General features: G+C 71.8%; 3 protein-coding genes across 3 annotated transcripts; all 3 read right to left on the reverse strand.

Annotated features, from left to right (window-relative positions):
• Positions 1–450: 450 nt before the first annotated feature.
• On the reverse strand, positions 451–6,797 carry ARHGAP30 (Rho GTPase activating protein 30; the record flags this gene model as incomplete). The annotated part of the gene is given in 17 exon segments (XM_084303339.1): positions 451–606; positions 608–703; positions 706–933; positions 935–976; positions 978–1,334; positions 1,337–1,765; positions 2,273–2,475; positions 2,564–3,016; positions 3,504–3,581; positions 3,670–3,770; positions 3,940–3,989; positions 3,991–4,079; positions 4,177–4,304; positions 4,414–4,685; positions 4,803–4,947; positions 6,052–6,154; positions 6,675–6,797. Coding segments are annotated over 17 exon segments (3,039 nt in total). The 5' UTR covers positions 6,784–6,797.
• Positions 6,798–8,450: 1,653 nt separating this feature from the next.
• NECTIN4 (nectin cell adhesion molecule 4) lies at positions 8,451–17,298 on the reverse strand (the record flags this gene model as incomplete). Its single annotated transcript, XM_084303398.1, has 9 exons — positions 8,451–8,699; positions 9,132–9,236; positions 9,676–9,754; positions 9,873–10,020; positions 11,025–11,188; positions 11,854–11,968; positions 12,608–12,898; positions 13,533–13,886; positions 17,226–17,298. The coding sequence occupies 9 exons, from the start codon at positions 17,296–17,298 to the stop codon at positions 8,451–8,453; spliced, it is 1,578 nt and encodes a 525-aa protein (XP_084159524.1).
• A 953-nt stretch (positions 17,299–18,251) lies between these two features.
• LOC311219986 (lens fiber membrane intrinsic protein-like) lies at positions 18,252–19,747 on the reverse strand (the record flags this gene model as incomplete). Its single annotated transcript, XM_084303340.1, has 5 exons — positions 19,710–19,747; positions 19,136–19,310; positions 18,916–19,059; positions 18,404–18,538; positions 18,252–18,319 (listed from the first exon to the last, which is right to left on the reverse strand). The coding sequence occupies exons 2-5, from the start codon at positions 19,302–19,304 to the stop codon at positions 18,252–18,254; spliced, it is 516 nt and encodes a 171-aa protein (XP_084159466.1). The 5' UTR covers positions 19,305–19,310; positions 19,710–19,747.
• Between the last annotated feature and the right edge of the window lie 716 nt (positions 19,748–20,463).

Genomic DNA, 20,463 nt, shown 5'->3' on the forward strand with positions numbered 1-20,463 from the left:
GCCGCCGCCTCTGTGCCGCCGCCGCCCGCCATCTTGGAGCCGGGCAAAGCCTCCCCGCCCCCTCCCCCCCCGCCGCCATCTCAGGGCGCGCCCGGCGCCATCTTAGCCGGCGAAGCGCGGCGCTCCCCCCCCCCCCCCGCCGCCATCTTGGCTGAGGGCGGCGCCATCTTGGAAGCGGGCAGCGCCCCCCCCCAGCCTCTCCCGGAGCGCCCCCCCCCACAATCCAACCCCTGTGCCAACCGCGGCGCCCCCCCCCCGACTCCCCCACCCCGCTCCCCACCGCGATATCACCTCAGACCCCCCCCCAAACCCCCCCTCCATGAAGCCACCCCGGTGGCCGCCATGTTGTACCACAGGACACGAAGCCATCACGAAGCCCTGAGCCTTTATTCACGGCAGCTCGCCCCCCACCCCCCCCCCTCGTTATCCCCCCCCCCTCCCCGGTTCCCGTCAGCGCTCTCCCGCCGCCCCCTCGGCGCCCAGCGGCCTCCTCGCGGGTGCCCCGGGCCTCCCCGGCCTCCTCCTGCGCCGGGCCCCGTGCGGCCCGCGCTGAGGGGGGGGCCCTGGGGGGCGGGCCACGCAGCTGAGGGGCCGCAGCAGGCGGGGGGCGCAGCGGGGCCCGCTGGAACGGCAGCGCCTTGGCGGCCCCGGGCGCCTGCTCCTCGCCGCCGTACGTCTGCATCCTCCGCACCGGCTGCCGCTCGCCGCCGCGGCACCGGCGGCACCGTCCAAGGAGACGCTGCCCCCCTCCCGCCACCACCCCGCCCCGCCGCCCCGCCGCCCCCCTCCCCAACGGGGCTCCCGGGAGCCGTCCCGGTTTTTGGGGGGGGGGCTCGCGGCGTCGCGTGCGCCCTCGGCCGGGAGGGTCCTGGGCCGCAGGGCCGGGGGGACGATGGCGAACTGCGGCTTGGGCGGCACCACGGGCACGGAGCGGGGCCTGCTGCACCCGCACCAGGCGGGCGGCCAGGCGCACCCGGGGCGCTGCCGTCGCGGCGCAGCACGGCCCCCGCCGGGGGGTGGGGGGCTCGGGGGCGAGATGGGCCCCGCCAGCGGCCCCCCGGCTGCGGGGTGGGGGCCATGGGGGGACCCGAGCCCTCCTCGGGGCTGGATCCCGGCGGGGGCAGAGCCTCCGAGGGAGCCTCGGGGACCGGGGGCTCGGTGGGCTGTGGGGGGGGGCTCCTCAGCTGGGGGGGGACGCACGGGACCCCTGCCCCGGCTGCTCCGGTGTGGGGGGGCTCAGCGCCGGCCCCGTCCTCCTCCACTTCCCCGTCTGGGGCACCGGGAGCCGGCTCCGCTCCTGCTTCAGCCCCCGGCCCCGTTTGGGGGCTCGGCTCAGTTCTCCCCAGGCTGCAGCCACCACCGGGGGGTCCCCTCCCCGCCGCCCCCCCCCCTGCTCCTCTTCTTCCTCCGGGGGCCATCCTGACGCCCCCCCCCTCCTCCACATCCCCGGGGGGGGGCTCCTCCGTGCTCCCCAGCACCCGGAGCCTCTTCCCCCCGCCGGCGATGGGGACGTGTCCCGCGGCACCGGGGGGCTCGGCGGCCCCCCACGCCGTGCCCGTGCCCACCCCCCCCAGGCTCGGCGGGGGGGCTCGGCCGCCAGCGGGCTGAGCTCGTCGTGGGCGCTGAGGAACATGTCGTCCGAGTCGCTGTCCCCCGCCGCGTCCTCGGGCTCGGAGCCGCTGGGCGCCATGTAGAACAGCTCCTCGTCCATGCACTCCTCGATGGACAGGTAACTGCCCGGCTGCTCCGCGGGGGGCTCCCCGGGCTGGGGGGGGACGGGGGGGACGGGGGGTGATGGCCGTGCCCGAGACCCCCAGGGAGGTGAGGCACAGCCCCCAGAGCCAGCCTGCCACCGCCCTGCCCTCCCCAGCACTGTCCTGTCCCCTCTTGTCCCTATCCTGTCCCGTCTTGTCCCTATCCCCGTGCCCTCCAGCACCAATCCCATCCCATTGTCACCACCCTTGTGCCCTCCAGCACCGTCCTATCCCATTGTCACCATCCCAATGCCCTCCAGCACCATCCTGTCCCCTTGTCCCTATCCTCGTGCCTTTCAGCACCGTCCTATCCCATTGCCACCACCCCTGTGCCCTCCAGCACCATCCTGTCCCCTCTTGTCCCTATCCCCATGCCCTCCAGCACCATCCCGTCCCCTTGTCACCATCCTGTCCCCTCTTGTCCCTATCCCCATGCCCTCCAGCACCATCCCGTCTCCTCCATTGTCCCCTCCCTCGCCCCCCAAGCCCCCCTCGCAGTGCCACCGTCCCCGGCTCACGTTCATGAAGCCGCCCTCCATGCCCTCCTCGAGGGCCAGGAACCCGTCGCCGTCCTCGAGGCTGCTGCCCCCGGGTGGCACCCGTCCCGCCGCGTCCCCGTCCCCGTCCCCGTGCTCCAGCCCCGCGTCCTGGCTGTCCAGGAAGGCGAAGGAGTCGCGCAGCTCCAGCGACAGCCGCGTCTCCTCCGCCGCCTTTGCCTCCCCTGGAAGACACCCTGAGGGTCAGGGGGGGTTCCCCCAAACCCCCCCCCCCCGGTGTCACCGGGTCTGTCCCATCCCCAAATATCTCACCCGTGGGGATTTCGGGGGCCGCGGGCTCCCCGGCGCTGCGGTGGGCGGGCGGCGGGGGGCTGGCGGAGCCCAGCGCCGGGCACGGCTGCCCCCGCGTCAGGCGGGAGAGGTTGGAGGTGATGTGGAAGGGGACGGTGACGGAGAAGGGCCCGGAGATGTGCACCCCCCCGCACTTCTCGGCGCGGCTGCGGGTGGCCGCGGGCGAGCGGCCCCCCCCGGCCCCCAGCAGCGCCGCCCGGCCCGGTTTGGGGGTGCTGGGCTCCGACCTGGCTCCGCTCTCGCCCTCCGTTTCGGGGCCCCCCCTCAGCTCCTCCTGCGCCTTCGGCTTCTCCTCGGGGCTCTCCTGCAGCGCGGGGAAGGGCTCTGCCGGCCCCGGCGAGGGGCAGGTGTCGAAGCTCTCCCTGCGCTGCGGCGGCTGCTTCACCGAGCGCGTGGTGCTGAGCCGGGGGTCCTCTGCTCCCGGCGGGGGGCTGGAGTCAGGGCCAGGCTCCCCCGGCCCCGGGGCTCCCCAAAACAGGGGCTGGTGCTGAGCCAGAGGACGGGGACCACGGCCCTCGGCTCGTCCATCACCACCCCGTCGCCCCCTGATTGTTCTGTCACCATCCGTGTCCCCCATCCAGCACTGTCCCTGCCCCTCTGTCCCCATCCTCATCAGCTCCATCCTCATTTTTCTTCTCCACCACCACCATCCCCATCCTGTCCATCCCATCCCTGTCCTGTTCATCCCATCCTGCCCTCTCCATCCCCATCTCTCCCTTCTCCATCCCCACCTTGCCCCATTTTTGCCCCCACCAGCCCCATTTCCTCCCCCTCGGCCCCATTTTTCCGCCCCCCAGTCCCATTTTCTCCCCCCCAGCCCCCTCCGCGTGGCCGTGGCAGGGCAGCGGGATGGGGACAGCGGTGTCACCATCCCTGGGTGTCACCGCGGCGCCTCCCTTACCCTCTCCGCCGAAGGGCACGGAGCTGAGCGAGTCCATGCTCTTGGCCGGCCGCAAGCTCAGCTTCCCGCACTTGTCCTCTGGGGAGGGAGGAAAGAAAAAGGGGCTGGGGACACCGGGGGGGACACGGGGGGGGGGACGGGACAACACCGGGGCGGGGGCCCCAACCTTTCTCCTCCGTCTTCACCAGCTTGCGCTTGGCCTCGTGGCTGGAGCGGCCCAGGTTGAAGATGGATTTCCACTTCTTGGCCTTGAGGGAGCCCTTCCTCCTGCGGGGCAGCGGTGTCAGCGTGCACGCTCGTTGTGCACGCTCATTGTGCACACTCGAGCTCACTGCATGCCCACAGCCACCAGTTTAGGGGCTCACACTTGTGCAGGGGTCACCCAGCGGTGCCCACGGGGGACCCCGGTGGCCGCAGGGACCCCTCCAGCTCCTACCTGTGCTCGCCAAGCTCGATGATGGTGTGGTAGGGCCGGATCGGGGGGGGGGCCATCGCCCTGGCTGAGCACGGCCGGGACGTGGTAGGGGGCCTGCCCGTCCCCGGGGAGCAGCCGGGAGCGCCGCGCCGCCTCGCCGCCTGCCGCACCGGGTGATGGGGGGGGGGTCAGGGCATCCCCCTGTCATCCCCCCCTCTCTGTCCCCGCATCCCCCCCCCAGCCCCGCGGGGGACGTACCGCAGAGGGGGGCGTCCCCGAAGAGCTGCTCCACGTGGGTGAGGATGAACTCCACCACGATGGACTGGACGCGCACCTCCATGAAGGCGGCCGTGCCGTTGAAGCCGGTGGCCTCGATGTCCTTCGACCTGCCGCGGGGACGGGGTCCAGCTCCCTGCCCTGCTCCCCCCCCCCCCCCCACAGCTCTGCACCCCAAAAATCCGGGGGCTGTTCCCTCTCCCCCCCCCCCCGGCTCACCGCAGCAGGTTGGGGGCCCAGACGATGGCCAGGTTCCTGGCGTGCATGTTGGTCTGGCTGCTGTAGGATGCCATGTGCAGGAGGTGCCTCATCAGGAACCTCCAGGGTCCTGCGGGGTGTGGGGACGCCTTAGGGCCGGCGGGTGACATTTTGGGGACACAGGGACAGGGGTTGGACCCCCCCCAGTACCTATAGTGGGGCGCCGGCAGCTCCTTCAGCACCTCCTTGATCTTCACCAGGCGCGCCTCCTCCATCTGGATGGCCACCGCGTCCTGCGGGGGGCACGGGGACGGCGTCACGGAGGGGGTCACCTCACAGGGAACCCCTCCTGGGGACCCCCAACCCTCCCGGGAACCCCCCCCCCCGGGGCCGGGGGCAGCGGGACGCACGGCGAATTTGTCGTAGAGCTGGTAGGTGAGCAGCGGGTTGGGCAGCTCGCGGAAATACGCCTTGCAGAGCGAGCTGACGCAGTGGATGTCCTGCAGGTAGACGTCCCGCTGCAGGTCGGGGCAGCGCTCGCTGTCGAACTCTTGCCTGCCCGTGGGGGGGGACACGGATCGTCGGGGACGGGCGGTGATGGGGACGGGGACGTGGCTGACCCCATCCCCGCGCCCTGCACAGCGTCCCGGGGGAGTGCTCGGGGACACGGGGACGTGGGGGCAGAGGATGCAGGGATGGGGGGATGCCAGGGGGATGCCAGGAATAGAGGGATGTGGGGATTTGGGGGACAATGGGGGTGCCAGAAGTACAGGGACATGGGGATTTGGGGACAGGTGGATGCAGAGGATACAGGGATGTGGGGATTTAGGGACACTGGGGATGCCAAGAATACAGGAACATAGGGATTTGGGGACAATGGGGGTGCCAGGAGTACAGGGATGCAGGGATTTGGGGACAGGACAATGCAGAGGACACAGAGATGTGGGGATTTGGGGATAACGGGGGTGCCAGAATTACGGGGACACCGGGATTTGGGGATAACGGGGGTGTCAGGAATAGAGGGACATGGGGATTTGGGGACAGGGGGATTTGGGGAAAACGGGGGTGGCAGAAGTACAGGGACACCGGGATTTGGGGACCCCTGGGGACATGGAGATGTTGGAGACGCTGGAAACACCCAGGCTAGAGGGACACCAGGGATGTGGGGGATGCTGGGGGAAACTGGGGACACTGGGGATGCTGGCAGTGCTGGGGAGCCTGGGGGTGCAGGGGACACGGGGACGCTGGGGGCACCCTGGGGTGCCCCCCCCAGGGGGTTGTGGAAGGACAAAGCACCCCGGTGATGGGGAGGGGAAATAGGGGAGGGCAGAGCTGAGGGAAGGGAGGAGAGGGGGAAAACTGACCCCAGTTCTCCCCCCAGCCCCATCTCCCTCCCGCCACACCCCCATTTCCCTCCCTCCTGGTCCCAGACCCCTCTCCCTCCCCAGGTCCATCCCCTCAGCTCCCATCCCCATCCCGCTCCCTCCCAGCCCCATTTCCATCCCATCCCCACCTCCCGCCCTCCGCTCTCCTCCTGGTCCCCATCTCCACCCCATCTCCCCTTCCCAGCCCCTTCCCCTGCCCCCCAGCCCCTCCCCAGCCCCTCCCCACCCCTCCCCACCCCTCCCCAGCCCCTCCCCAGCCCCCTGCCCCGCTCACCGCAGCCGCTGGATGTTGGAGGAGACGCCCGACAGGCGGTAGATGCCGTCCACCACCCCGTGCTGCTCCACGAACTCGGTGCAGCTCCTCAGCACCTGGGGCACTGCGGGACGGGCACCCCCGGGCCCGGCATCAGCCCCCCCACGGAGCCCCCCCAGACCCCTCCCAAGGCCCCGGGCCCTGTCCCCAGCGAGCGCAGGGGGTGGCAGGAGGGAGCGGGTCCCCACTGCGGCGGTGTCCCCGTGGTGCCACCGCTCCCCATGTCCAGATTGGGACCACCGGGACCTGGGGACGAGGCCGCCGAGCCCCTGGGCCTCACCCCCCTCCAAACCAGGGGGCACAGCGGGGAGCTGAGATTGGATCGGGCAACGCCGGCCCTGGGGGAACCCCGAAATCTCAGGGGGGGGGGACCCTGTGCGGGATGCGCCCCAGCTCCGCCGCTTGCTCAAGCCCCGGTGATGCAACCGCATGGCGAGCGTCACCGCCGTCCCCTCCCCGCTTCCGCTGGGGGGCACGGGGACGGGGCTGGGGGGGCGACCCCCGGGGACGGGTGAGATGGAGGGGGAGCGGGGGGGCCCTGAGGAGGACCCCCCCAGCGCAGGACCCCCGCTCCCCACGCTTACCATCCTGCCCCGACTGCTGGAGATGCTCGAGGAGGTCGCAGCCGAAAACCCGCTCCTTGGCGCCGCCCTTGCGCCTCGCCTTCTGCCGGGCCTTGAGCGCCAGCGACATGGGGGCGGCGGGGACCCCCCCGGCGGGGTCAGATCCTGCCCATGGCGGGGCCCAGCCCCAGGAGGAGCCCCGAGCGGGGAGCGGGGCGCCCAAAGCCCCAGCGCGGCCGGGGGCAGGCGGCAGCGGGCGGAAGCGGCCCCGGGGAGGAAGTGCCGCGGCCCCGGGGCCCTGACGCAGCCTCGAGGGCCCGGGGCGCCCCGCTGGCGGGGGCAGGAAGGCGGCGGCCGCCTTCGAGGCCGCTTCCTGCTCCTCGGCGCGTCGAAACCGCAGGGCAGGGCGCGGGCCGCGCGTTTCCGCGCTCTCCCGGGGGCGCCGGCGCAGCCGCCCTCGCGCGGGGCCGTGCGCGTGGCCCTTGCGCGGCTCACGGCAGCGGGTGGCCGTGCACGCTCGGGCAGCCTCGCGCACGGGGCTGTGCACTTGGGCAGCCTCACCGGGCCTCGTGCATCCTCGCACACGCTCATGCATGCTCTGCAGGCTCACGCGCGCTTGTGCAGGCTCACACATGCTCGTGCACTCGTGCACGCTTGCTCACAGGCGGTCCTGTGCACTTATCCATGCTCACGCACAACTCACACATCCTTGTCTGTGCTCTGCATGCTTGCACACACTCGTGCAGTTCTGCACACCTCTGCGCACCTCCTTGCATTCATCCCCACACCCGTGCACGGCTCTGCACGCTCGGGCACGTGCTCGCACCAAGGTCGCCCAGTTGGGTGCAGACCGTGCCCGTGTGCGGCCCCAGAGGCTCTTGCACACTCGTGCACAAGCAGCGGCACACCCGGGTGTTGCACGCGGACCCAGCTGAGAGCAGAGGCAGGCAAGGCTCGGTCCCAGGGTCCCGCGCGGGATTTATTTACAAAACCAGCAGTGCAGATACGAAAGGGCGACGGGGACCCCCGTCCTGTACAGGTATGTACACGCTGGGGCTCTATGTACAGCGGGACCCCCGGCCGAGCGGCCCCATGGGGACCCCCGCCGCCAGCCCCGGGCTCGGGGGGGGCCCCTCGGCAGGGTCTGGGGGTGCGGGGTGGGACGGGCGAGCCCCGGTTCGGGGGGTTGGGGTGGGAGGGGGACGGGGGGGGGGACGTGTCTGTGCCATGGGGGGAAGGGGACAGCCGGGATCGGGGAGGGGACACAAGCGTCCCAAGTGCCACCGGCGAACCGCATCCCGAGCGGGGACCCCGGGGGTCCCCCAGAGCTGCGCGCGGAAAGGAGCCGACCCAGAGTCCGAAGGGATGTTCGGGGGGGGGGGGGGGAAGTCTGAGCCCCGCCGGGGCTCCCGCCCATCCGTCTGTCCGTGGGGTCCCGCGTCCCCATGTCCCCGCGCCCGCGGGTGCCCGGCGGCTCCGGCGCCCGTGGGTCCTGGGCGCTGCGGTCACCTCCCTTCTGTCCTGCTGCTGCTGTCCCCAGGCGGGGCGCAGCGTGTCCCCAAACCTCGTGCCAGCAGCAAGGGGGGCAGGGGGCCGGAGCCCCCTCCTGGGGCGCGGTGCATGTCCCGGGCACGGGGCGAGCAGCAAGGGAGGCGTTTGGGGACCGAGCCCCGAGCCGGCGGGCGGGCGGGCGGCGGCGGAGCAGGGGAAGCCGCAGAGGGGACGGGGGTCCCGTGTGCGTCCCCCCCCCCCCGGCCCCGCCACCCGGCCCGGCCCCTGCCGCCGCCGCCGCCGCGCTCACACCAGGTGCCCGCGGCCGTTGATGTAGATGCCGTTGGTGGTGGGCTTGGCCTGCAGCATGCCGTTCTCCTGCACGAAGTGGGTCATGGCCTGCTTGATGGGGTTGTCCCCGCTGTCCTCCTCCTCCTCCTTCGGCTCCTTGCCCTCCGGGGCGGGCAGCAGCGGGGCCGCCGGCACCTCCGTCTGCGTCTCGATCTCCCGCACCGTGGAGAGCGTCGAGTAGCTGCGGCCCTCGGCCTCCTCGCTCTGCGGGGACACGGGTCGGGGTGAGGGGACACGGGGCAGGGTGGGGGGGTCCCACTGCCACCCGCCCCCGGGGATGTGGCCCCTGTCCCAGGGGCAGTGACGGGGCCGGGGTGCTGCTGTGCCCGGGGATGGGGACGTTGGGGACGGGGACTGCAAGGTGCGTGCAGTGAAGGGTCTGTGTGCACGGACGGGGAGCACACATGCAAAAGGGGGGGGCGTGAGTGAAAGTGGGGTGCACGCACGGATGGAGGGGTGTGCACTGAGGGGGGGCACGCATGTGTCCAAGGGGATTTGCGCCCATGAAAGGGGGCTGCACACAATGAGGAGGGGGCTGCACACACACAGGGGAGGACATGCTCCTGCAGCCCTGTGCAGGCGCTGCCCGCCGTGCCCCCCCCACCCCGAGCCCCCCGACACCCCCCGGGTGCTCACCATGGCAGAGCAGATGCTGGTGCCCCTCAGGCTGTCCCCCCGCAGGCTGTCCCCCCGCAGGCTGCCCTGCCGGCTCTCGGCACGCAGCTGCAGCGTCTCCTCCAGCTGCAGCGCCACGTGAGGACCCCCGGGCACGGCACGGGAGCCCCCTCAGCCCCCCCAGTGCCCATCCAGCACCACCAACCACCACCGCAACACCCGGACCCCCAGACCCCCAATACCCAGCCCCACAGGCACCCAAAACCACCCAGCACCTCATGGGCACCCCACGCACCCAAACACCCAGACCCCCACGTACCCCAATACCCCACAGGCACCCAAAAGCCCCCAACACCCCATGGGCACCCCAATACCTGGCCCCATGGGCACCCGACCACCCCGCACCCCCAGCACCCCAATGCCCCGCGTCCCACCATACAGCCCCACGGGCACCCCAGTGCGCACCCCAGCACCCAGCACCCTCCGTACCCCAAGACTCCCTCCCTAGGACCCCCCACCCTCCACCCCAGGCCCCCCCATGCCCACCGTGCCCCCCCGTGCCCACCTGGGTGCGCGTGTCGGTGCTGTGGCTGGAGTGCAGGCGCCGGATGGAGTTCTCCCTGGTGAGCGTCAGCTCCTCCTCACTGCGGGCACAGCGCGACGGCAACTCACCGGGGGTCCCACCAGGCCCCACGGGGTCCCACCGGGTCCCAGCACCCCCCCCCCATCCCACCCCCCCGTGCCCCTCGGCCCGGCTCTTACTACTTCTCCGAGATGCGCTTGGTCTTGCGCTTGTGGTAGAGGGTCATGACGACGACGACGACGACGAGGACGCAGAGCAGCACGGCGGCGATGACGCCCACCACCACCACCGAGGCAGAGACCAGGTCCACCTTGCGCACCTCGTTCTCTATGGGGGGGGTCAGGGGGGTGGGCGCGGCGAGGAGGGGGCGAGAAGATGATCGGGGGGGGGTGAGAACGTGGCAAGGACAGACGGACGGACGGGGTGAGGGGTGGAGGGATGAAGCACGTGGGTGGATGGATGAACGCATGGACGGAAGGACAAGTTCGTGGCTGGGGTTTTGGGTGGCTGGATGAGCGCATGGGTGGGGGGTGGAGGGACGGATGAGTGCATGGCTGGAGGGGTGAGCGCACGGAGAGGTGAGCGCACGGAGGGATGGAGGGAGGGACGGATGAGTGCACGGAGGGATGAGTGCATGGAGAGGTGAGCGCACGGAGCGACAGAGGGAGGGACGGATGAGTGCATGGCTGGAGAGGTGAGTGCACGGAGGGAGGGCTGGGCAGGTGAGTAGGCAGCTGAGCAGGAAAATGGGCGGAAGGATGAGCAGGCACCGGGAGGATGAGTGGACGGACGGGACGATGAGCAGCAGGGCGGAGCAGGCACGGGGAGAGGGCTGGGTCAGCGGAGGGACAGGAGCGGGTGCACGGGTGGGGGGTGAACACGGGGATGGCTGGGGGGGAACGGAGGGACGTGGGTGGGCAGAGAGAGATGACAGGGATGGATGGACGGAGGGATGGACAAGCGGACAGAAGAACAAGCAGAGGATGAAAAGAGTGAAGTGGCGTGGAGTTAACGGGTGGGCGGACAGACAGAAGGACAGACAAGTCCGGAGACAGAAGGATGTGGGGGGGGGCAGGATGGATGGACGTATGGACAGATGGACAAATTGGAGAACGGGCGGAAAGGAGCAGCTGGGGGCGGACAGACGGATGGATGGGGAGAGAGAGGGCAGGGAGGAGCAGAGGGACAGACAGCCGGGCTGACAGCCTGGGAAGGGACACAGCAGCAAGGCTGGACCGACAGACAGACAGACAGAAGCACCGGCACCCCCACACCACAGCACCCCCCCAATCTCCCCCCACCGGTGCCCCCAGTCCCCCCGAGCCGCCCACCTGCCGCCCTGCCCTTGACGCTGACGTTGGCCCGCGCCTCCTTGGTGGCCACGCGGTTGGCCACGCGGCACACGTAGTCCCCGGCGTCGGCGGCGGCGAGGGGCCGCTGGAAGACCAGGGTGTCCCCCTTCACCCGCACGCCGGCGGGCAGCGGGGCGTTGAGCCTGCGGGGGCACGGTGAGCGTCGGCGTGCCCGGGCGGGCGCCGCGGCGCTGCCGGCATCAAAGCCCGGCGCCGTTCCCACGGGTGCGCGGTGCTGACGCCCAGCCCCGGCCGGCGCGGGGCCTGCCCGGGCACGGCCAGACCTGCAGCGCCCGCCGCCGAGCGGGGCAGCGGCACCGGCACGCCCGGGCGGGACACGGCGGGACGGGCACGGGCAGGGACACGGGCAGGGGGACGCGGAGGGGACGCGGGCACGGCTGGGATGGGGCTGGGGGCACGGCGGGGACACGGGGACAGACAAAAGGGGACACAGCAGGGACTCAGGCAGGGGACATGGCAGGGACAGGGGAAATGGCAGGGACAAAGAGGGGACCCAGCAGGGACCCAGGCACAGCAGTGACAGGGGACAGGGAACACTTCGGGGACAAAGGCAGGGGGACACAGCAGGGTCATGGGTAGAGATGGGGGGACACAGGCATGGAACGGAGCAGGGACAAGGACGTGGGTGGGGGGACACGGGCACAGACAGGGACACAGCAGGGACACGGCCACACACAAGGACAGGGACACGCGTGGGCCACCAGCAGGGGACACAGCAGGGCCACCGACACCCACGGGGGACACGGCGGGGACGAGGCCGGGCGCAGGGGCCAGGCGATGGCCTCACCGTGTCCAGTTGTAGGTGGGGGGCGGGTTGCCATCCCCCAGGCAGGTCAGCGTGGCCCCCTCCATGCCCTCCGCCCACTCCTCCGAGTGCCCCAGCACCGAGGCGTCCGACAGGTCTGGGGGACACCGAGGGGACAGTGAGGGGACAGGCGGGGACGAGGCGGTGACACCCCTCCCTGCCCCGTCACCCCAGGGCCCCCAAGTCCCCAGTGCGCCCCCTCTCCTATGTGCCCCCTGTGCCCATCACATCCCCGAGGTCCCCAAAGCCCCCCCATGCCCCCAGCACCCCCATCCTCCATGTCCTCAAAGCCCTTCCTGCTCCCCGTGTCCCGCTGCCCCCCCTGCTCCCCACCCACCCCCGGTTCCTGTGTCCTTCGTGTCCCCAACACCCGCTACCCCACCGTGTCCCTCCGTGTCCCCTGTCCCTCCATGTCCCCCACGTTCTCCATCTCCCCCAGCGCCCTCCATGTCCTCACTGTCCCACATCCCCCACACCCTCAAGCCCCCCCAATGTCCCTCGATGCCCCCCACGTCCCCAGTGTCCCCCACACCCCTCGCTGTCCCTGGTGTCCCCATGCCCTCAATGCCTCCCACATCCTTCAATGTCCCCAGTGTCCCCAATATCCTCAATGTCCCCCACAGCCCCAGTGCCCCCCATGGTCCCTGTGTCCCCAACGCCCCCCACAGTCCCCATGTCCCCAACGCCCCCCATGGTCCCCATGTCCCCAACGCCCCCCCCGGTCCCCGTGCCGCACAGGCGACGCTGAGCTGGTGCGTGATCCTCTTCTCGTGGCGCAGCCCGGGGTGTGCCACCACGCAGGTGAGGCTCTTGCCGTTCATGCTGCGCCCGGGCACCAGGAAGAACTCGCTGGTGACGGAGGCGGAGCGGGAGTGCACGGAGCGGCGCGTGGTGTTGGTGCCCCGCACCTCCGTCTCCCAGCGCACCGAGGGCACGGGGCTGCCCTCCGCCGTGCACGAGGCCGCCAGCGTCTGGCCCTGGCCCTCCTCCAGCGGCGGCCCCGGGTTCAGGATGGGCAGCGGCGGCACTGCGGGCGGCGGCGTCAGACCCAAGAGCCCCCAGCCCAGGGCCTGCGGCTGGCCCCAGCACCACTCACCCAGCACCCGCCGCTTGCCCCCCCTGCCCATGGCACGCTGCCCTCCCCCCCATGCCCACCGCCCCATAGCCATTGCCCTCTGCCCTTCACCCCTTGTCCCATTGTCCCATGCCCATCACCTTGTACCCGTCAACCCCATGCCCATCAGCCATCACCCCACGCCTGTCACCCCCATCATTCCCCATCCGTCACCCCATACCCATTGTCTTGTGGCCCCCTGCCCATCACCCCATGCCCATTGTCCCATGCCAACCACCCCATTCCCACCACCCCATTGCCCCGTGCCCACCATCCCATGCTCATCATCCCATTGTCCCATGGTCCCATGCCCATTACCACACCACCCTATACCCATTGCCCCATCACCACGTACCCATTGTCCCACCACCCCGTGTCTCTGTGCCCACCATCCCCATCACCCCATGCCTACAACCCCATGGCCCCATCCCCATCACCCCATGCCCGCCACCCCATTGTCCTGCGCCCATCGCCCCATCCCCATTATCCCATGGCCCCGTCCCCATCCCCATCACCCCGTGCCCACCGCCCGCCACCAGGCACTCACCGAGCACCTTGAGGGTGAGGCGCCCCTCGAAGCTGCCCATGGGGAAGGTGATGAGGTGACACTCGTAGTCGCCCTCGTCCCCTTGCACGGCGTTGCGCAGGACGATGGCACCGTCCTCCAGCGCGCCGGGCGCCCGCCGCAGCACGCGGCCCGCGTAGGCGTCCTGCACGTGCTCGCCGTGCTGCCGGTTGAGCACGGCCACCTCGGCGCTGTGCCCCGCCGGGCCCCGCTTCAGCCACGTCACCTGCACCACCTGCTCGCCCTCCTGCGCCCGGTACCGGCACGGCAGCACCACGTCCTGGCCCAGCACCGCCGTCACGCTGCGCTCCACCTCCACCACCCCCGACCGGCAACCTGCGGGCACCCAAGGGTGGCACCGGCGCCTCGGGACTCGCCACGGGGCGCCGGTGTGCTCGCGGCGTTGCACGCTCACCAGCGCTCGGGTGCACTCGCGCAGGCAGGCGTGCTTGCATGCGCTTGTGCACGCTCTTATCTGCTTGAGTGTACATGGGCACGCTTGTGTTCGCACTCGCACTCGGGCACATTTGTCTATGTTTGTGCAACAGTTGGGGTAGCTCGGACACGCAGGCTTGGGCACACCTATACATGCTCCAGTGCATTTGTGCACGCTCAGGCACATTTGTGCACACTTCCACACGCTCATGAATGCACCTGCATATGCTTGGACACACTCACAAATGCTCAAGCACGCCTGGGCACGGCTACACGCTCCAAGATGCTTGGATGCACTCACACACACTCAGGCACACGTGCACACACATACAGGCTTGGGTGTGCTCACAAACACTCGAGCACACTTGGGTGTGCTCTCAGGTGCTGGGTGCACTCACACACACTTGGGCACGTGCATGTGCTCACGCCTACTGCCAGCTTCCACACACTCATGTGTGTGCGCTCACACGCATCCACGCGTGCTTCAGCATGTTTATGCACGCTTGTGCACATTTGCGCGTGCTCAGGCATGGCAGGGCACGCTCGTGCATGCTTTGGCGTGCTTGCACGTGCTCGGACACACCGATGCACTCTCAAGTACACTTGTGTACACTCACATGCTTGGGCACGCTCGTGCACATTTGGATGTGCTCATGCTTGCTTCCACATGCTGGGGCACACTCACACATGCTTAGGCGTGCTTGCACATGCACAGAGGTGCTGGCGCACACTCAGACACACTTGGACATGCTTTATGAACATTTGCACACCCTTGTGCACTCTTGGACACACTCAGGTGTCACTGGCATGCTCACACTCTTAGAAGTGCTTGTGCAAGCTTCCGTGCGCTCACAGCTGCTCACCGCGTGTGCACACCCTTGTGCACGGCAGCACACAGCGGGGCACGTTCCTGCACGCTTGCACGCGCTCACGCACACTCAGGCACACGGGGGCACACTCAGACACACTCACACCCACTCAGACACAGCCACACACGGCTGCACACACCCTCACACAGGGACACACTCATCTCGGGCACGTCGGCCGTGCTCGTGCCCCCTTTGGCACACCCGCGGGCCCCCTCCCGGCCCTTGCACACGCCGGGGCACACTCGCAGCTCGCCCTCCGCGGCGTTCCCATGCGCGGGGCCCACCCAGCACTCGGCGGGGCGGGCGCGCGGGCGGGCGGCGTGGCGGGGAGCGGCCGTGCCTGCGAGGCCAGCCCAACCGGCCCGCGCACATGCCGGGCGCTGCCGCGGCTTGCGGAGCCTCCCGCCCCCGGCACCGGCACCAGCACCGGCACCGCGGGGGCTCCCGCCGCCGCCCCCCGCCGAGCCCCCCACGGCTTTTAATTAAACCGGCCTTAATTGCCACCCCCCCCCCACCACCACCACCACCTCGCACCACCCTCGATTAGTCGACGTATTAATTAACTAATTGCCGGGCTCTTCGTCACCGCCGCGCTGCCCCGGTCGCTGGATCCCGGCCCTCTCGCCACCCCCCCCGGCGGCGCTCGACGCCCGCTGCCTCGGTTTCCCCCGGTGCTGCGGCCAAGCCCCCGCGCAAGCCGGGGGGCTCCTGGGGGATCCACGGCGGGGTCCCAGCGGCGGCGGGGGGTGGCGGCGGCGCTGGCAGCGGGCCCCCGCCGCGGGGCGTCCCCACCCAACGGGGCCGAGCGCGTGGGAACGGGGCCGGGAACCGGCTCAACCGGCTCCCGCGGGGTCACCGCCTCGGCGCCGCGGCAGGATGCGGCCCCGGGCCTGCCGGCACGGCTGGGGGGTCCCGGGGGGGGGCACACGCGTGTGCAAGGCCGGCCGCGCCTTCGCACCCAGGGCTGCGCTCGGGACGGGCTCCCCTGTGCGTGTGGCACCCGCACCCGCATGGGGTCGTGCCCCCTGCACATCCGTGCGGCCCCGCTGGGGACATGCCACACACGTGTGCCCCCCCCAACTGATGAGCACACACGCGTGTGAGCACGCATGGGGGGGCTCCCAGCACAGTGAGCACGCACACGTGTGTCCCATCCCCCCCCCGCTCACACCTGCACACACTGCACACCTCGGGGCTGGCCCCACTCTGTGCCGCCCCCCCCCTCCCATCACGGAACCCCCCCCCGAGCTGAGCCCTGGGTTGGGGAGGGGGCGGGGGGGGCTCAGCACCCGTTGTGGTGATGGTGACGCCCCCCCGGCAGCACCCAGCCCGTTCCCACGGGGGCTGCACGAGTGGGGAAACTGAGGCACGGCAGGTGGGGGTGGGGGGCAGGGCATCGTGCCCCCCCCCCCAGCAGCACCCGTGGGTGCAGCGCCCACCTCGAGGGGCTGAGCCCGGTGTCCCCGTCCCCTCCACAGCACCCCCAGTGCCCCCCCCACGTGTGAACAATGGGAGACAATGGGGGGGACCCTGGGGGTGTGCGCTGTGTCCTCCCCCCCCCCCTCCATGTCGCTTCCCAGACAGCCCTGGGGTGTCCCCAGAGGGGACGGCCCCGTTCCCACGGTGGCCTCAGACCGGTTAGCCCTGTCCCCCCCCCCAGCATTGTGTCCCCCCCTCACGTCCCCCCTCGCTCCCCCCCGTCCCCACCGCACCCCCACGCCCCCAGCCCTGCCCCCCCCGGCCCTGATGTCCCCAAAGGGATCAGCCCCGTCCCCACCGTGTCCCCCCCCACGATCCTGTCCCCCCCCAACCTGCCACGTCCCCGTCCCCTCTGTCCCCCCCAGCCCCGCCACGTTCGGGTTTTTTTTTTTTGGGGGGGGGGACGGGACACCGGAGCGGCAGCCGGGGCCACCCGGGGCACACCCACGGCGCTGACACACGCACGGACACGCGAGCGCGAACACACCGGGACGGGGGCACCGGGACACGCACGGGGACGGGGACACCCGGGGCACACACACCGGGACCGGGGGCACCGGGACGGGCACCGGGGGCACGGCCGCAGGTGCACGGAGCCGCAGGTGCACACGCGAGCGCACCCACGTAGGCACCCTCGTGTGCCCCCACTCACGGGCACGCACACTCGTGTGTCCCCCCCCCCCCCCCCCCCACTCCGCTCCGCCCCCAGCCCCGGGGGTACCGGTGCCCCCGGCCTCAGCCCCGGCCCGCCCCCCCCCCCCCTCCCGGAGCAACCGGTGCTGCCGGTGCCGCTCCCGGTGCCGCTCCCCGCCCGCAGGGGCTCGGTCCCGCGGAACGGCCCCGCTGCCCCCGGTCCGGTCCCGGTGCCCCCGGTGCCGGTCCCGTCCCTTACCGGTGGCGGCGAGGAGGAGGAGGAGGAGGAGGAGTTGAACGGGCGTCCCGGGCCGCATCCCGCGGGGGGCCATGCGGACACCTGCGGGCTCACGGCGCTGCTCGGCTCCCGGCCAGCACCATCCGGGCCGAACCGGGCCGAACCGAGCGGAACGGGGCCGAACCGGACCGGACCGGACCGGACGGGGCCGGGCCGGACCCAACCGGGCTGCACCGGGCCGAACCGGGCGGCTCCGGGCCGTGCGCGGCGGTGGGGCCGGGGCCGGTGCTGAGCTCGGAGCCGGGACGGGGCGGGGCGGGGCCGCCGGGGCGGGGCGGGGCCGGGAGGGGCGGGGCCTGAGGGGGCGGGGGCCCCGGGCGGGGCCGGGCGGGGCGGACCGGTCCGGCAGGTCGGGGCAGGGGCGGGGCCGAGGGCGCGGTCTTAAAGGGGCAACACAGCCCGGCGGGGGGTGTGGGGCCCACCGGCAGAGCCCCCGCCCGCCCCGGCGGTGTCTCCCCCCGGGGGGCCCAGCGCCGCCCCCCCCCCGCCGGCACACGGTCATCCCGGGGTCCCCTTCGCCCCCCCCCGGTGTCCCCGGTGGCTTCTCCCATCACCACAGCCCCTGCCCGGCCCCCCCGGACAACCCCCGTAGCCCCCCCAGTGTGTCCCAGTGCCCCCCCAGTCCCCCAGCCCATTCCCCCCAGGGGCTCCCAGTGCCCCCCCCAGCCCATTCCACTCATTCCCCGGGTGGGACCCCCTAAAAAGCCCCAATTTCTACCCAAATCGCAGGAGCCAGATGGGGGAGGGCAGGGGGCTGGCACTGACCCCCCCTCCCCAAAATGTGGGGTCCCCAAATCTCAGCGGACACAGCACGGGGGGGGGCAGAACAGGCACTTTATTGGCACAGCAAGACTGGGGGGGGGGGGGGGGGAAGGGGAAAGGGGCAAAACGGGGGGGGGGGCTAAGCCTGAAGGGACCGGGCACCCCGGGGCGCCCCCTCCCGTCTCTGCTCGGGGTGGGGGGGGGGCGCAGGGTCCCGGGACCCCCTCAGGGTCCCCCAGATTCGGAGCTCTCCGGGGACGGGTCCTTGGCGGCAGCGCAGAGGTGGAAGAGACCTGGGGGGGTTGGAGAGAGGGGGCAGTGGGGTGAACGGGGGGGTCCCAGTGCTGCCCCCACCCATGGGTGCCCGTGCCCGGTACCTGCCGAGCCGGTGAGGACGACGGCGACCCAGGCGAGGAGGTAGGACCAGGAGAGGCGCCAGGCACCGGGGGCTGGGCCCAGCAGGCTCCGAGCCCCGGCCGTGCACACCGCCAGCCCCAGCAGCGCCAGGACACCTACGGGACACGGGGGGGGGTGGGGGTGGGGGGCTGCCAGCCCCGGGGAGGCTGCGGGGACCTGGCACGGGGCATGGCAGCGAGCACCGGGCATGGGCTGCAGGGACCGGGCACAGCTCATGGCAGCAGAGACCGGGCACAGCTCATAGCAGCAGTGACAGCTCATCGCATCAGGCACCCGGCACAGCTCAGCTGGCAGAGACCGGGCACAGCTCATCACAGCAGTGACCTGGCTCAGCCCAGGGCAGCAGAGACCGGGCACAGGCTGCAGAGACCGGGCACAGCTCATGGCAGCAGTGCCCCACGCACCTCACCGCAGCAGTGACCGCTCAGCCCCGATGCCCCCTCCCCGTGTCCCCCCCCCCGTCCCCACGTACCCGCCAGCAGCAGGGTGACGCCGGCGGCTCGGGCTCGCGCCCTCCGGGCAGCACCGGCGGCGGCGGCCGAGAGCCCCAGGGCGAAGCCGGCGGCGGCGGCCAGCACCGCCAGCAGCATCAGCACCCGCGTGGCATCCCAGAAAGCTGCGGGGACAGGCACGTTGGGGACACCGGGCACGCGTTGGGGACCCCCGCGCCCTGCCCCAGAGCCGCCGCCTACCCGGGGGGCCGGGGGGGGGCCGGCAGTGCCCCCCCAGGCAGAGGTGCCACAGCCCGATGGCCGCGGTGCCGCCGGGCGCACGGTGCTGCAGCCAGAAGTCGGTGGCGGTGGCGGTGACCAGCAGGGCCAGGCCGCTGGCGGCGCACAGCAGCCCCCCCCCGACCGGCATCGTCCCCTGCGTACAGTGGGGGGGGGCTGGGGGGGCTGGGGGGGGTGCTGTGTCCCCCCCCCCCAACCGCCACCACCGGCCTGGGGACCCTGTGCCAAAACCCGTGGGGAGGGGACGTGGGGATGGACGGGGCACTGCTGGGGACGGGGGGCACCCGGGGGGGGCACCGCAAGGGGATGGGGGGGGGCGTCTCCAGGGAGGGGGCACCCAGGGGTGGCACCCGCAGGGGACACTGGGGACAGCCGTGGGGACATCAGGGGCAGGGGGTACCCAGGGAGGGGGGCATTTGGGGACACCAGGGGTACCCAGGGTGGCATCTCCAGGGCACACCGGGGGGGACCCCGGGGGTGTCACCTCTGGGAGGCAGGTGACAGGGGGGGACACAGGGGGCTGGTGGCCACTCACCCTCCTTCAGCACCCACCAGCGGGGTGCCCCATGGCCGTCTGTCCGTCCGTCCGTGTCCGTCTGTCCCGACCGATGGGTGAGGGGGATGTGGTGGGGGCGGGGGGGGGGTGTTAGGGCCCCCAGTGCACGTGGCGCTGCCATTGTCCGGGGACACAAAGGCTGGGAAGGCTCTGGGTGCCGCGGCCCCCCCGGGGGCTGACACCGCAAAATCCCGTCCCCGGCTGCCAACCGCCTGCGGGGACACTGGGGACAGCGGGGGGGGGGGGACGACAAAAGGGATGGCACCCAGAGCCCCCCCCCCTCCCAGGGCAACACCTTGGGGACGGGGGACCCTGGGGACCGGCGCCACTGTTCGGGGTGAGCAGCGCACCCCAAATCTCCCCCATTTTGCCCAGCCCAGCAGCGCTCCCGTTTCCACCGCTTTTCGACCCAAAAAGCGCTGTGGCCGAGGGGGTGGCACCAGGTGACACCAGGGAGGGGCAAGGAGGGGGGGGGGGCCCTGGTGACACGCGGGGGTCGTGCCACACGAGGGTGCCCTGGCAGGGGGACACGCACGGCCCCACCTGGGGGGGGGGGGACACCAGGAACAGCAGGCACGGGGACACAGCCACGTGTGCACCCCCCCCTTGTGTGCACACGTTTGCACGCTCACACTTGCACACCCAGATTTGCACACCCAGATTTGCACACTCACATTTGCACACTCACGTTTGCACGCCCCCTCCTGCCCCCCCCCCCCCCCCCGTCACAGCC

Source organism: Netta rufina (genome assembly GCF_964035555.1).
Source record: "Netta rufina genome assembly, chromosome: 29".
NCBI lineage: Eukaryota > Metazoa > Chordata > Aves > Anseriformes > Anatidae > Netta > Netta rufina.